At 41.2% G+C, this 12,308-nt stretch overlaps 1 protein-coding gene across 2 annotated transcripts in view; it reads right to left on the bottom strand.

Moving 5' to 3' along the window:
* Positions 1–12,308, bottom strand: part of ARID5B (AT-rich interaction domain 5B) — a 177,733-nt gene that overhangs the window by 33,854 nt on the left and 131,571 nt on the right. For both annotated transcript variants that reach the window (XM_057734383.1, XM_057734384.1), the window contains 3 exons: positions 11,008–11,120; positions 4,843–5,047; positions 2,856–2,908 (listed from right to left, as the gene is read on the bottom strand). In XM_057734383.1, coding sequence (XP_057590366.1) covers positions 2,856–2,908; positions 4,843–5,047; positions 11,008–11,120 — 371 coding nt within the window. The remainder of the gene's footprint in view (positions 1–2,855; positions 2,909–4,842; positions 5,048–11,007; positions 11,121–12,308) is intronic.

A 12,308-nucleotide genomic window follows, 5' to 3' on the forward strand; every position in this document is an offset into this window, starting at 1 on the left:
TTCATACTTCTCCTGGCCTGACTTCAAAACTGAATCCTCACTGAACATCTCAGTTTTATTAGTCAAAATATATTAGAATATATATATATATATTAGAGAAAAAATGTTTTCTGTACTTCAGAGGTTCAAAAGCTTAAAGGTAGAATGGGATTGGCAAATTTAAGTGCCTGCAAGGCCAACAGGTAGTATAAGGCATTTTTTTAAAAGGAAGGAAGGAAGGAGGGAAAGAAGGAAGGAAGGAAAGAAGGAAAGAAAGAAAGATCCCAACAGTTGGCTTCATTCAGTTTATGGCCCCAAATATAGATTTTATAGTGAGACAGCCACACAGATTCACTGCTTGAGATGAGATGAAAAATGTGGTGTATTGTGAGGAGTGGCAAGGACGCAACAAAGGATGAAGGAGCTGAAGGGCGAGTGAAGAGGGAAGGAGGAAAAGGGCCACCCCACAGGTCACCAGTCCTCTTTGTGGCTTAGCTGAAGAGACATAACCAGATGGAAAGCAGATGCCAATCTGATCTTCCATGTTCACCCATCCCAGCCACTCTCTCCTCCACTCCATGCAGCACAACACAGTGCAGGCAGAGTAAGTGGCAAAACATAACACTTGTTATCGATCTTCACGCCCCCCCACCCCCCAGCCCCAGCCCTCACTGCCTAGCATGCAAGGGCCTTCTTCCCTTGACTCCATCCTCCTCTCTGGATGCCCCTTCATGGTCACTTACCCCAGCCACCCAGTGACTCTATTCTCTATACCCAACTTTATTCTACCTACATGGTTTGTTTCCCCATTTGATTTTCTCTTCCTAAAAGGCCATGATCTTTCACGTCTAAATTCCACCTGTTCTCCAAAATTCTGCTCAGTTGGCATCAGAGCCATGAGTCTCTTCCTTGTCTCTAAACAAGGAAGTACTTTACCTGAAAAGGGCACTGCTCTTTGTCCACCTTGTCTTATGATTGCTGCCTTTCCGGGATGGCAAGCAACTGGAACCCCTGGCCTAGATATTTTTATGTCTCCCAGAGTGTCTAACAATGCCTTATACACGTAAGATACGCGATCAGTATGTGGTCAGGTGATCTGCTGATCATGTGATCGTTCATTCACTCATTCATTCAACAAAAAAGAATAATCACTGTTTGTTCAAAGAGTATTGCAAATGCCTTGAAAGTCATCTGAAGTTTCTCTTGTATTTTCTCCACCACTTTGCTGTTGCATTAAAAAAAAAAAAAATCCTTGCACAAATACAGAAGATACAAAAAAGCAGGAAAAACTGTGAAATTTGCTGGCACTCTCCCTATCAGTGAATAACAAAAAATTCCTGGGTTTACAAAGACATTTCATAATGTTGTGCAATATCACGCAACTATCTGGGGTCATGGTTCATAACAATGTATGTTCCTGTTCTGAACGTTAAAAGTTAGACTTAAAAGTCTAGGCTATGGGCTTGACTCCTAAGTTTATGAGACTAACACTAAATAAGTTATCTTTTTCACATGCACAAAAGTAGCTCTAGATTTTGCAAAACTATGAGCCACAGTGGGAAGGAGTCGATCTCCCTGTCCTATGAACAGATCCAACCAAGGGGAAAATTACATTATTTATCTTTCCGCAGGGCACTTGGTAAAACAAATATTTTAAGCAAATTCATGTCTATGAAATGCACCTTTAAATGTAGTTCCTATGAGTATTCACTTTCTTTATAAATATTTATGTATTGCCCATATAGTAAATAAACATTTTACATGCATTATAAACTCACATCACAGAATTTTTAGTCAGAATTCACAGCAGGTATCTCTACATTAATACCAGATTATCTGAGTTACATAACACTTGTCATCTTTTCCCATCCCAAGTCCCTGACATCAAACCCTTACATTAGTTTGTGGAACAATATGCTATATATCTGGCAAGAAACACTCATTATTTTGCGTTAAAATGAATTTCATTTTCTTGACTTTGTGTCTCTTACTGTTATTTTACTACGATACAGAGACATACCCCAGGTTACTTCGTAAGGAAAGAAAAAAATAATTTCTTCTTCAATTGTGGAAGAACCTGCACAACTCAAGCTGATCACTGTGTAGATGAGAAAATCTTTCCAATGACGGCATCTTCCTATGTCACTTGATTTTATTACAGATGTCATCTCTGTGTGCTACATTAGTGCAGCTCTTTCTTCTTCTTTCAAGATTTTAATCTGTCTGTTGCTCTAACATTTTATCGGTTCAAAATACATGCTGTAAAAATCCGTGGCCATCAAATTTTCCTGTGAGCTAAAAATAACCCGTTCCTGTCAGTTAGAATTAGCTGATAAAGAGTGTCAGAGCCTGTTCTGAATAAGTTTGATAACTTCCTGTTTATGCGGCACTGACCCTTGTCTAATAAAGCTTCTTTGCCCTAGAATGAGAGGAGATTCTGCTGCATTCTATTCCTTAATGGCCAATACTGATTACTTTTGAAAGCCTTGAATACATTTCCCATATTAGACATGAACAGATGTCAGGTATGTTGCCAAGGGAAATTTCTTTTATGCAATCTTGGCTTGTTGTACAATAATAGCCCTTTCTCAACATGGGAAAATATTACAGACCCAACTAATTTCCCTGACAGGGGAGAGTTACATATGTTTTCCACTTGTAGTTTTTACGACAAGTTTACAATTTTGCCAAACCTGGAACTAATTGGGACTGTTTCCAAAAGTGGCCCAATAAACCCCCCAAAAGCGTAGAGCCATTTGAAAAAGCAAGTCAATGATGGTTTGCTTTTGCATTTTCTCCCATTTTAGTCAAAGCAGGGTGGGGGTGGGGGGAATTAGATTGCAAAATTATTTCATTTAAGTTGCTTAAACACTTACTGTTTCATATCCTCCCAGTTTTTGAGCAGCTTGAAACATAGTCCAAAGGTTAACTGTTAGAGGGACAATAAGTATTTAGATAAGCATTGCATTAACATATTTCCAAGAAATGTCAATTAAAACATTTTGTTTTGTTTTCTTTCAATGAGAAAGAGAAAAAAAAGAAAAGAAACACTAACGTAACCCAGAGAGTGTTCTTAGGAAACAGTTTGCCAAAGGGTACTCAACAACAGGATATATTATTACCACTTAAAATATTTCTTAAGGAACAGTCACAAATATGGAAATGGTTCTACTTTTAGGATAAAGGACAACACAATTTTTAGTCCTATTGCTATCAGCAGACCAAGGAAAGCTAAGTTACAGCCTCCTTGGGAAAAGTGTGGGATTTCAAAACGGGGCTTGGTCTCGTAAGACCCTTAGAAAGAAGCCATTGACTGAACGGTAATATATAATGCCTCCTTCAGAAAGGAGCTCTCCATAATCAATAAATAACAACCACTTTAATATATGATTACCTTCTTAACAGAATATCTGATGGCAGCACTATATTAAAAGCTCACAGCATATTTCACTAACACATGGTGCCTTGTACTGATCAGGAAAATAAATATTTCACCCTTGAGGCTGCAGTGATACAACAGATCAGAGGAACGGATGATTCTCGTCCACAGAGGAACTGAGTCAGGTGTCCACCTAGTCCCCCAACTTGCCTGCATGATGTTGCAAATACGTTTTTTTTTCAAACAAATTTTTCTTCGTAGGGCACGCATATGTTTATGCTGTTAAACATTTATGCCAAATTGCTAGCAGTCCTGTTCATTTGTACTAAATACCATCGAATAGGATTGCTGTAGATTTGATTCTTTCACAAAGGGGAAAACTGAACTTCAAGTAATTCCTTGGTAAAGGAAATGAGGAATAAAATTAAAATTAAAAAAAAAAAAGGCTCTGACACAACTCGTTCGAAAAGCCTCATTGAACCTCGCACTATTTCAAAGCTATCAAGAGCCCTGCCTCAGCCTTGATTTAATCTGAACCAATGCATAATGCAACAAAGCTGTTCATAGTACATTAATTTTACTTCTATTTCAAGCAACCAGTTTTCAGACAAACATTGTAATCATTGGTAGTTATATAAGTTTATAATGGCTGCGAGTGTTCTCTTGCAATCAGTGCCAATTGCTATTAGGTATGTAAATTGTTATGTAAAACATACAGGTTTGACATTCTTCATCAAAATGACACATGGTTTTAATCTAGGAAGACACATTTGGAGAAAATACTATTTCAAGCCAGGGGCTCATCGCTTTGTGTGCCACAAAATCCAGACAGAGGCAAAATACATATTCAGTTGTGAAATCAGGACAGGGCCTGGGTTTCTTCTCATATGGAATTCTGCTCAGCTATGAGTTCCCTGTTCTACTTTAAAATATATGATGACGCTTACATGTACATGTCAAAGTAATTCAAAATTACCCTCCGTTCAAAGTTGTGTATTCCTTGTTTCCTCTGAAGTCATCAGATTTTTGTTATCTGCTAACAAATTTGGGGCTTAGGAAACATGTTTTCTCTTTGTGGTTGTTTTGTCCATCTTTAAATGTCCTCCTTTTAAAAACTGTCTTTTCACAGGCAACATCTGTGCCTGATAAAGCTACGTCATACTATTATCTCAGAAGAAAGGCGTTACAGACACTCAAGATTGACAAAACAGAAAATGAGAAACTTTCAACGTGTCTATTTCCAGTCATAATCAGTGGATTCGAGCCTATAAATATCTCACTGCAACTGCCCCAGAAGGGAACAATGCAGCGGAAAGAGGCAAGGGGAAAAAATTCCTGGCCTGGATGATTTGTAGATTTAGTATAAACAGAGAGCATCGTCCCCAGGATAGGATTTCAACATAATCCTGAGTCAAAAATGTTTTTCGCAATTCAAAGAACCTGAGTAGTTTTGATATTTCAGAAATGAAAACAAGTATACTTACTCTGTTTAAAACCTAAATAGGGTATTCGTTCTATTGGTGTCTTCCTTTCTTTCATGTATTTATAAAGTGCCACCAGGAAGGCCTGCTCGTCTGCCCTGCACTCTTCACCAATGGCAACCTTTGGTTTTTCTTCATTGGAGACTTTTTTGCAGTTATTGTGGTTATTCTTCGGCTTGGTCAAGGTTGACTTGGCCTCACATTTCACCTGGAAAAGGGAAAAAAAATATGCCACGTCAAATCAAGCACAGCTCTGGAACGCTTACAAAGACACAGCTAGAGACGTCTTTCCCTGAGTGGGAAGGGGAAACCAGTAAACTACCCTTGCCCTGAAGTAGCTCTTAGAGGCACCGCTGAATGTGAACTGTCTTAGCCCAGGGGATGGTCAACTTCTGTGAAGGGCCAGCCTATGGTAGGCTTCAGGGCACTATGGTCATGACCACAAGTACTCAACTCTAGCACGAGAGCCATCCCAGGCAATATGGAAATGAATGGATGAGGCTGTGTTCCGATAAAATTTTATTTATAGAAACAGGTGGCCAGTGGGCCATGGTTTGCCAAACTGTGCCAGCCTGTGTTAGACTCCTTACAAGTATGTTGCTGTGAAACCAGAAACAGTGTTTGCATCTGCTGGGACCATTCTCCTGTCTCTTTAAAGACTTTATTTTCCTCAGGGGCACCACCTGTCACTATCATTGAAGGAACCATCCCACGATCGGCACTTTGAATCAAAATAAAAGGCAAGGGTATCTCTTCATAGCAAACTTATTTTGTTGCTACTCTTCCCAGTAACCTGAAAAAAAGGGTCAATGCCGGCAGATGGTACCATCAGGGACGCCAGCAAGGTCTCTGCTATCTGTCACCCGAGGGTGATGCCCAGATACACCCTCAGTAGGAAACGAAACACCCCACTCTCTAACGAAGGTGTCTCACTTTTCAGTCAGCTCTGAGAATCCCACAGATGTTAAGTTGCCACAAAGGAAAAAGCAGAGGTCAGCTAAAAACCCAAGAAGAGTAAGGGAAAAGTTCCATAATTAAAAAATGAATGGCGGTAAATGGGCCAGACGTTCTTCCCCCCACACTCCAGGCAGATGTGGAGCTCGCCACATGGAGCAGCTAACCTCAAGTTCCCTCCTCACAGCCACGTTCTACAAGAGGCCTTTGATGGTTGTTAAATATAATGCTAAGTTGCTGAGCTATTTTAATTGTCAAAGGGGGAAGTACAAAGGGTCAAGCTTCGAGTTCAAGTGCGCCCACAGGGAAATGAGTACATTCCAATATTCTTTACATCCCCTGATCTAACATTGGAGAGAAGAGGACGAGTGCCCAGGAAATGTTATGAATTCAAGTGTCCCATACATTCGACAAGATTTTCCATTTCAGATTCCTGACCCCTCTCATTCTCTCCCTACAGAGTCTCCTTCCCAAGCATTAAGATCATAAAAGGCGACGCTTATTTATTAAAGGGAGACTTCTCCTCTGCGAGGGTCTTCTTTATTGCTTATTCTCTCATATGGACACACTAGTTTAATATCTTTAGATGGGCCCTGGAAAAAAATAAAACTTCCTGTACAACTCATTCAAACCAAGCCTCTAGATAAGATTTTAATTTTTAAAGAGCAGTGGAAGTGGGATGAAAACATTTTTCCGTGTAAAATTTCTACTTACAATATTTTCAAACTTTAGTACTTTTGTAACATTATATTAAGGCGAGCATCCTGGGAAACTTTATGTCGTCATCATTTTTCACTGCCAAATGTTAGACTGTTGAGTCTAAGGTTCTGATGAAATCTATACTTTAACAGCTCTTTGAAATCATAAAATCACTCCAGTTCTAATCTGGATTGCTCTGTGGCCTTTTTTGAGTGCTTACTATGTAGCCAGGCTCTATTCTAAGCCTTTTTTTTTTGATACTATCTCATTTCACACTCACAGCCCTAAAGGGGCAGGTTATTATTCTCCTATCAGAGATGAGGAAACTGAGGTACAGAGAGGACGGGTAACATGTCCAAGATCATAAGATCACGTCCAGGTTAGTAAGTGGCGAGTTTGGGATTTGAACCCAGGTCTCACTCCAGGGCTTGTGGTTTTAAACGCTGTATTTTACTGACACTCCTAAGAATATTAAATTGATAGTCAAAACATACTTCCAATTAAAAAGCAGATCTCATTACTAGGCATTGCAAAATCTACAGCTCGGAAATGTGATTTATCAAACGAGAAGTAAAAGATAAAACTCGGTGGTTTCCAAAGTGTAAAAGGGCTCCATTCCCTCTATTGTGTGCTGAGCAGAGGGAAGGAAACCAGCATCAAGGGAGCCACGGCAGTGAGCCAGGTACAGCGCCGCGGGCTTCACGCAGTCCACCTAAGGTCCACGAGGGTCATCAAAGGGAGGTCTCGAGCCCCATCTGACAGCTGAGGAGAATGAAGTTCAGTGAGCTCATTATGTATTTTGGCGTGCGGCTGGTGTCGGGTAGAACTCTGGGTTTAGAACTCAGGTCTCCCTCACTCCAAACTGTCTTTTAAGCCCAGGAGTAGATGTCAGTTTTGCATGTAAAACAGGCTGAGGTCTTAAATCTGCAGTGATAAGGGGCCAATTACTTATATTGTGAGGTCAGAAGTGCCACTGTTGAGAGAGTATGACGTTTGCCCCTCAGTGTCTAGAGAGAGCTGCCTCACCCGTGCACAGACACCCAGAAACAGAAGGAAAGCACGCAGAGGTGCACGAACCAGATCCAGAGTCATGCAGACCCTCTGATCACAGGGACAGCTCCAGGTGACGCGGGGCTGCCACCTACCAAGCTGCATCCCGCACATCAGGGGGCTTTGTAAGACGTGAGCAGTGGTTTCGGTTCTCACACCAGCTCCATACATGTCTTCACTTAACATACATGAGCGCTTCAGGGTATTATTCTGTTTCTGGGTAGGACCAGGCCAAGTTCCTTTCTATATTTTTTTCACACTTACCGGAAATATTCTTAGCGTTTTAAGCTACTGAAATATTACATGGGAGCTAGTCTTCACGTTGACCTTGAGAAAGCCCAACCTTTTGATGGTAACAGTTAATTACTAGATCTGTTTTTCCCGACCTGAACACCTCATACTTGTTGAGTTCACTAAGAGCTTTGGGGTTTCCAAAGTCATTGAGGAAGCGCTAATTAAAGAATCCACATTTAACGTTTTCAGTGAACCACCACCTATTTGATATTAACCACATCCTTTCACTGGATTGAGCTGTAACTAATCCAGCCTTTGACTGGGGCAGCAAGAGGTGCAGGAAAAGAACGAGAGTCTAATTTCGATTTGGTCACTAACTTCCCAGGAAACCCTCATTTTCTTCCTCAGGAAAGCAAAAAGGATAATCCCTGGGGTGAGGACCACATGGGATGAAAAATATTGAACATAATGAAAGTATCACATTTGTGAAATATCAAAAGTATGTTTGTGATTTAAATGAAAGAACATACTGCCGTTTCCCTTTTTAACGTTCCTTTTAGAATATAAGCCACCTGCCGGGTACTTCTGGCCTGTGGAAAGGGCTCACAGGATGTGAAAAGCCGTTTGCCTTCTATCGATGGAGGCCCTTCATCAGAGAGCCAGGCTGAGAAGACTTCTCTTGTACAGGTCGCCATACGAACGGGCTCTTGCCCCAGACGTGGATTCGGACTGGGCATATTCATGGCGTCTTCAGAGACCTGGTAGCCTCTTCTCCATGAGACTTTTGCTGTTGTTGGAAAGCCATGAAATTCTCTGTCCCTTGGAAAACAGAGTCTTGCAAAGTTAGTTTTCATGTTCTCATTGAAAGAGGGGGCAACCTTTGGATGGCAGCGGGCAAATTACTTGACTTGCTTTTCCAGTCATGCATGCAACAAACTGGGTTCTTATTCTAAGAGCTTTGCTGCGTGGAGCTGCAGGAAGCTGGTACTTAGCCCCAGTTTAAAATGGTCTGTTTGAGGCACTTTTAAAAAAAATTAAAAAGTCACACAGGTCTTGGTCATAAAGCCAAACTGTCACCTGAAATGTTGCTTCCAGTTCAGCAAATGATCATATGGTCACAGGCGTGTAATCTCTACTGTAGCGTTTCATGGGAAAAGACCACTTTAAGCTGCAAACGTCTTTTTAATGGTTGTCCTGGCCCCAGATGTGGCTTGTTCATTCAGTAGGGATTTTACATCCATTTGTTGGTGCCAAGAGGTAAGCCTGCCATACTTCATACCTACCAGTCTCTCTCTTCTAGGTGAAGTGGTCTTTCCAGAACCACTGAAAGCAGCCAAGGCAGGACTGTAATCCAAGACTCTGAAAAGAGCAGGGGTGTTAGACCACTGCCCAGGAGCTGAGTGCAGCATGACATTCACCCAGTCACCACCGCAGCCAGCGATGGAAGGATGAGCTGCCTCCTCGTACAGATGCTGCAGGGCCGTGCTCGTGCACGTCGGGTGGGAAGGGTCCCTTAGAAAACCCGGGCTTCGCTACTATCCCTCCTGAGAAGGATACGTCGGTGACCAGCAAGTGCAGACTCCAGTTCTCTTCAGTTTTGAGGGTCCTAGTATGAGTCCTGAGCTGCCTTCCACGAAGGGAGATATCAGAGGTGCTATTCTTTCAGATTAATTGTATGAGTTTTATAAAACTCCCAGAGGCATACGTTGGTGGTGGCTCCAAATGACATGAGAAGGAGCTTCCCCCTGCTTGGTGCAGGTACCGAACATGCCGGGATAAACACATGATGTCACCTGAGAGGTATGGGGCAGGGCGCCCGCACAAGACATTGTTAGGACAAGCTCTGCTGAATGCTTCCATCCTAAAATCTTCTCGCTCCGTTCTGCAGTATCTTGGAGAATAAACTGTTCCTGCTGACATCCTTCAAGACCACAGAAGCCACAGCCCTAGAAAGGTAGCTGTAGGGCCAAGATGTCCAAATGACTGGAAAACGTCCTCTTTGGTATCCACATGGACTCACTCGCAGAAGGTTAAAGGAACAGGACAAAAATAAATTTAGGGAAAAACAGGTTTGTTTTTAGCCAGAAAACATTTCTACTGGGTGGTCTCTTTTTAACCCTTGGCAATCTTGGAAGCATGAAGAAATTTTAACCAAAAAGTCCTCAGAACTTCCTGATGAAACAATCATCCCTGAAGATAAGATATAGAATGTGAATGTCTGGGATTTGCTTCTTTACACTGGGAGGAGTCGTGGAGGGCATGGCAGAAAAATAGTAGATGGTCAACACAGAACTGAATTCATGTTTTCCTACGTCAGAATCTTCCAAATTCACCAACAATGCTCCCCTTTTCATAAGTTTAGTCCTTGGATCTGGAAACGTGGTATCAGCTGAAATCCGGGCTTCAATTCAGGTCCTAAAGGGGCTATTGCTGTCTCTGGCACAGAAACAATACCTAAACGCAAACACCCCGTAAACGGAATCATGGAAATACGATCCAAGCCCACAAAAGTTAAAAAAAAAAAAAAAAGATAAGCCTAAAAATATGAAGTGACACTTCACCCTTCATGGTGCTAAATACTTCAGGCATGCACTTTCAAGATTCCTAAGAATGCTTAGGCAAAACAGCCCCAGGGCCTGAAAAAGAGTCTAGAATTTGGACTTTCAGTCTGCATCAAGAGTGATCTTTAAAAACATATAAATAAATCTATATATGAGTATATGTATACATGTAAGTACTGGGCTATGTGTCTTTAATTCTAAGGTAAATTAGAGGTGACTTTGAAAAAAAATAACTTGAGAAAAGATTAACTCTAGCCATTTCTAATTTCATCCTCTGTTAATCTCTGAAACATATTTAGATGAATACACTCAGAGGATGGTTCAGCTGATCTATTTTTGATACAAGCAGAGTAAACTATGTCATTGTGTCACCTACTCTGAAATCTCAGCCTCAGTGACGTGGGCGCTTAATCATCTGTCCTTTACCCAACAGGCCAAAACCGGGAGGTGGGAAGTCTTTCTGTTGACTAATCAAAATGCCTACACTGCCCCCTCCCCCAGCCACCCGCCGGAGGGGAGGCGGCAGGAACAGGCGCAGGAGAGAGCTGTGAATACCAGTCAGATTCTGAATTGAAAACTGCCACCAAGACCCAGGAGCAGAGAGATAAAGAGAAAAGGGGAAAATAAAAAGATGCAGCAAAACGAATACCATGCAGCCGAATGACCGTACCTTGGCAACAGATTTGCCATCGGAATTGTTGTTGGAATCTTTACCACCACTGAATGAATCTCTTCTCTGTGGGCATGGTTTCTTTTTGCGTGGTCTGCCTTTAAGATTTGGCGCTGAAAACAAATGGAGAACAATTGAGATACATTTTCATTTGCATGGGTTTCCTCGTTGAAAACCAAGACTCTCACTCCAGCGGGCGCCCTCTAATCCTTCAGAGAAACGTATACATCTGTGGTAGCCAAGCCTCCTTTTAGGCTTCTCTCTCTGAAGGGCTGCATCTCGGTAGACTCTACACTTCTGTCCATGTTTCCCAAAGCTAATCTATTACACTTGAACATGTCTAATTAATATAAGTAAAATGAAGCCCTCAGCTTTCAAGGATGATGCTAAGGAAACTGCACTTCCCCATTGTTATAAAAGAAACATGTTGGGCTGAAAGCCAGGCTCATTCTTTGTTTTTTGTTTTGTATCTTGTTTTCAGAAACACAAATGATATGCCGGCCCATCATGGCATCATAGTAGCTTAACGTGTGAAAACATCTCTCTTCAAAAGTGGAGACGTGAGCATTTTCGCAAAGTATGTTACAAATAAGTAAGGAGAGAGCTGTAGAGAGGCACTCACAGTAACAACCTGAAAAATATTATTCCATGTATTTACTAATAATATTGCAACCAGCATATTCCAAATCTCAACAAATCTGACAGATACAGTTAAGTCAGCATGCTATCTTTTCCTTTTCAATATATTTTTTTTAATGAAGATCTTGGGAGTTATTTAAAATAACTTCCAAAGATCACACTGGAGTTAGCTGGATTCCGTGGAGATTATACTTTTTAAAAGCCATAGACAAGACACAAATCAAAGTTATATTTCATCTTGGATGCTGAGCTTGAATCCCTTTAAGAGCCATACAGAGAGAAAGAAAAAAAAAAAAAAAACCAACAAAAACGCTGCTGTTTGTTGAGTGCTACGACTCTCCGGCATCAGTTTTCACATTTAACTTCATCCGTCACCCAAGTCAAGCAACATTAAAACAAACCAACTAACCGACAAGCCCTTGAAGAATCCCAAGCTAATGAATTATACCCCAAGCAATTTCTTTAGGACCTTTCCCGGTACCCACACTTTTTTTTTTTTCTTGCTTTAAAGTATGATTATTGACCCTGCGAAATTTGAACAATTCGAACCCACTTCATTGTTGTTCCTCTTACTCATGTCACGCCGTTAACCAGTGGTTTTAGGACCCTGTGCTTTGTACTCATCTTAACAAACACAATTAATCCCACTAATTTGATGTTCT

This window comes from Hippopotamus amphibius, chromosome 5, assembly GCF_030028045.1.
Source record: "Hippopotamus amphibius kiboko isolate mHipAmp2 chromosome 5, mHipAmp2.hap2, whole genome shotgun sequence".
NCBI classification, from domain to species: domain Eukaryota; kingdom Metazoa; phylum Chordata; class Mammalia; order Artiodactyla; family Hippopotamidae; genus Hippopotamus; species Hippopotamus amphibius.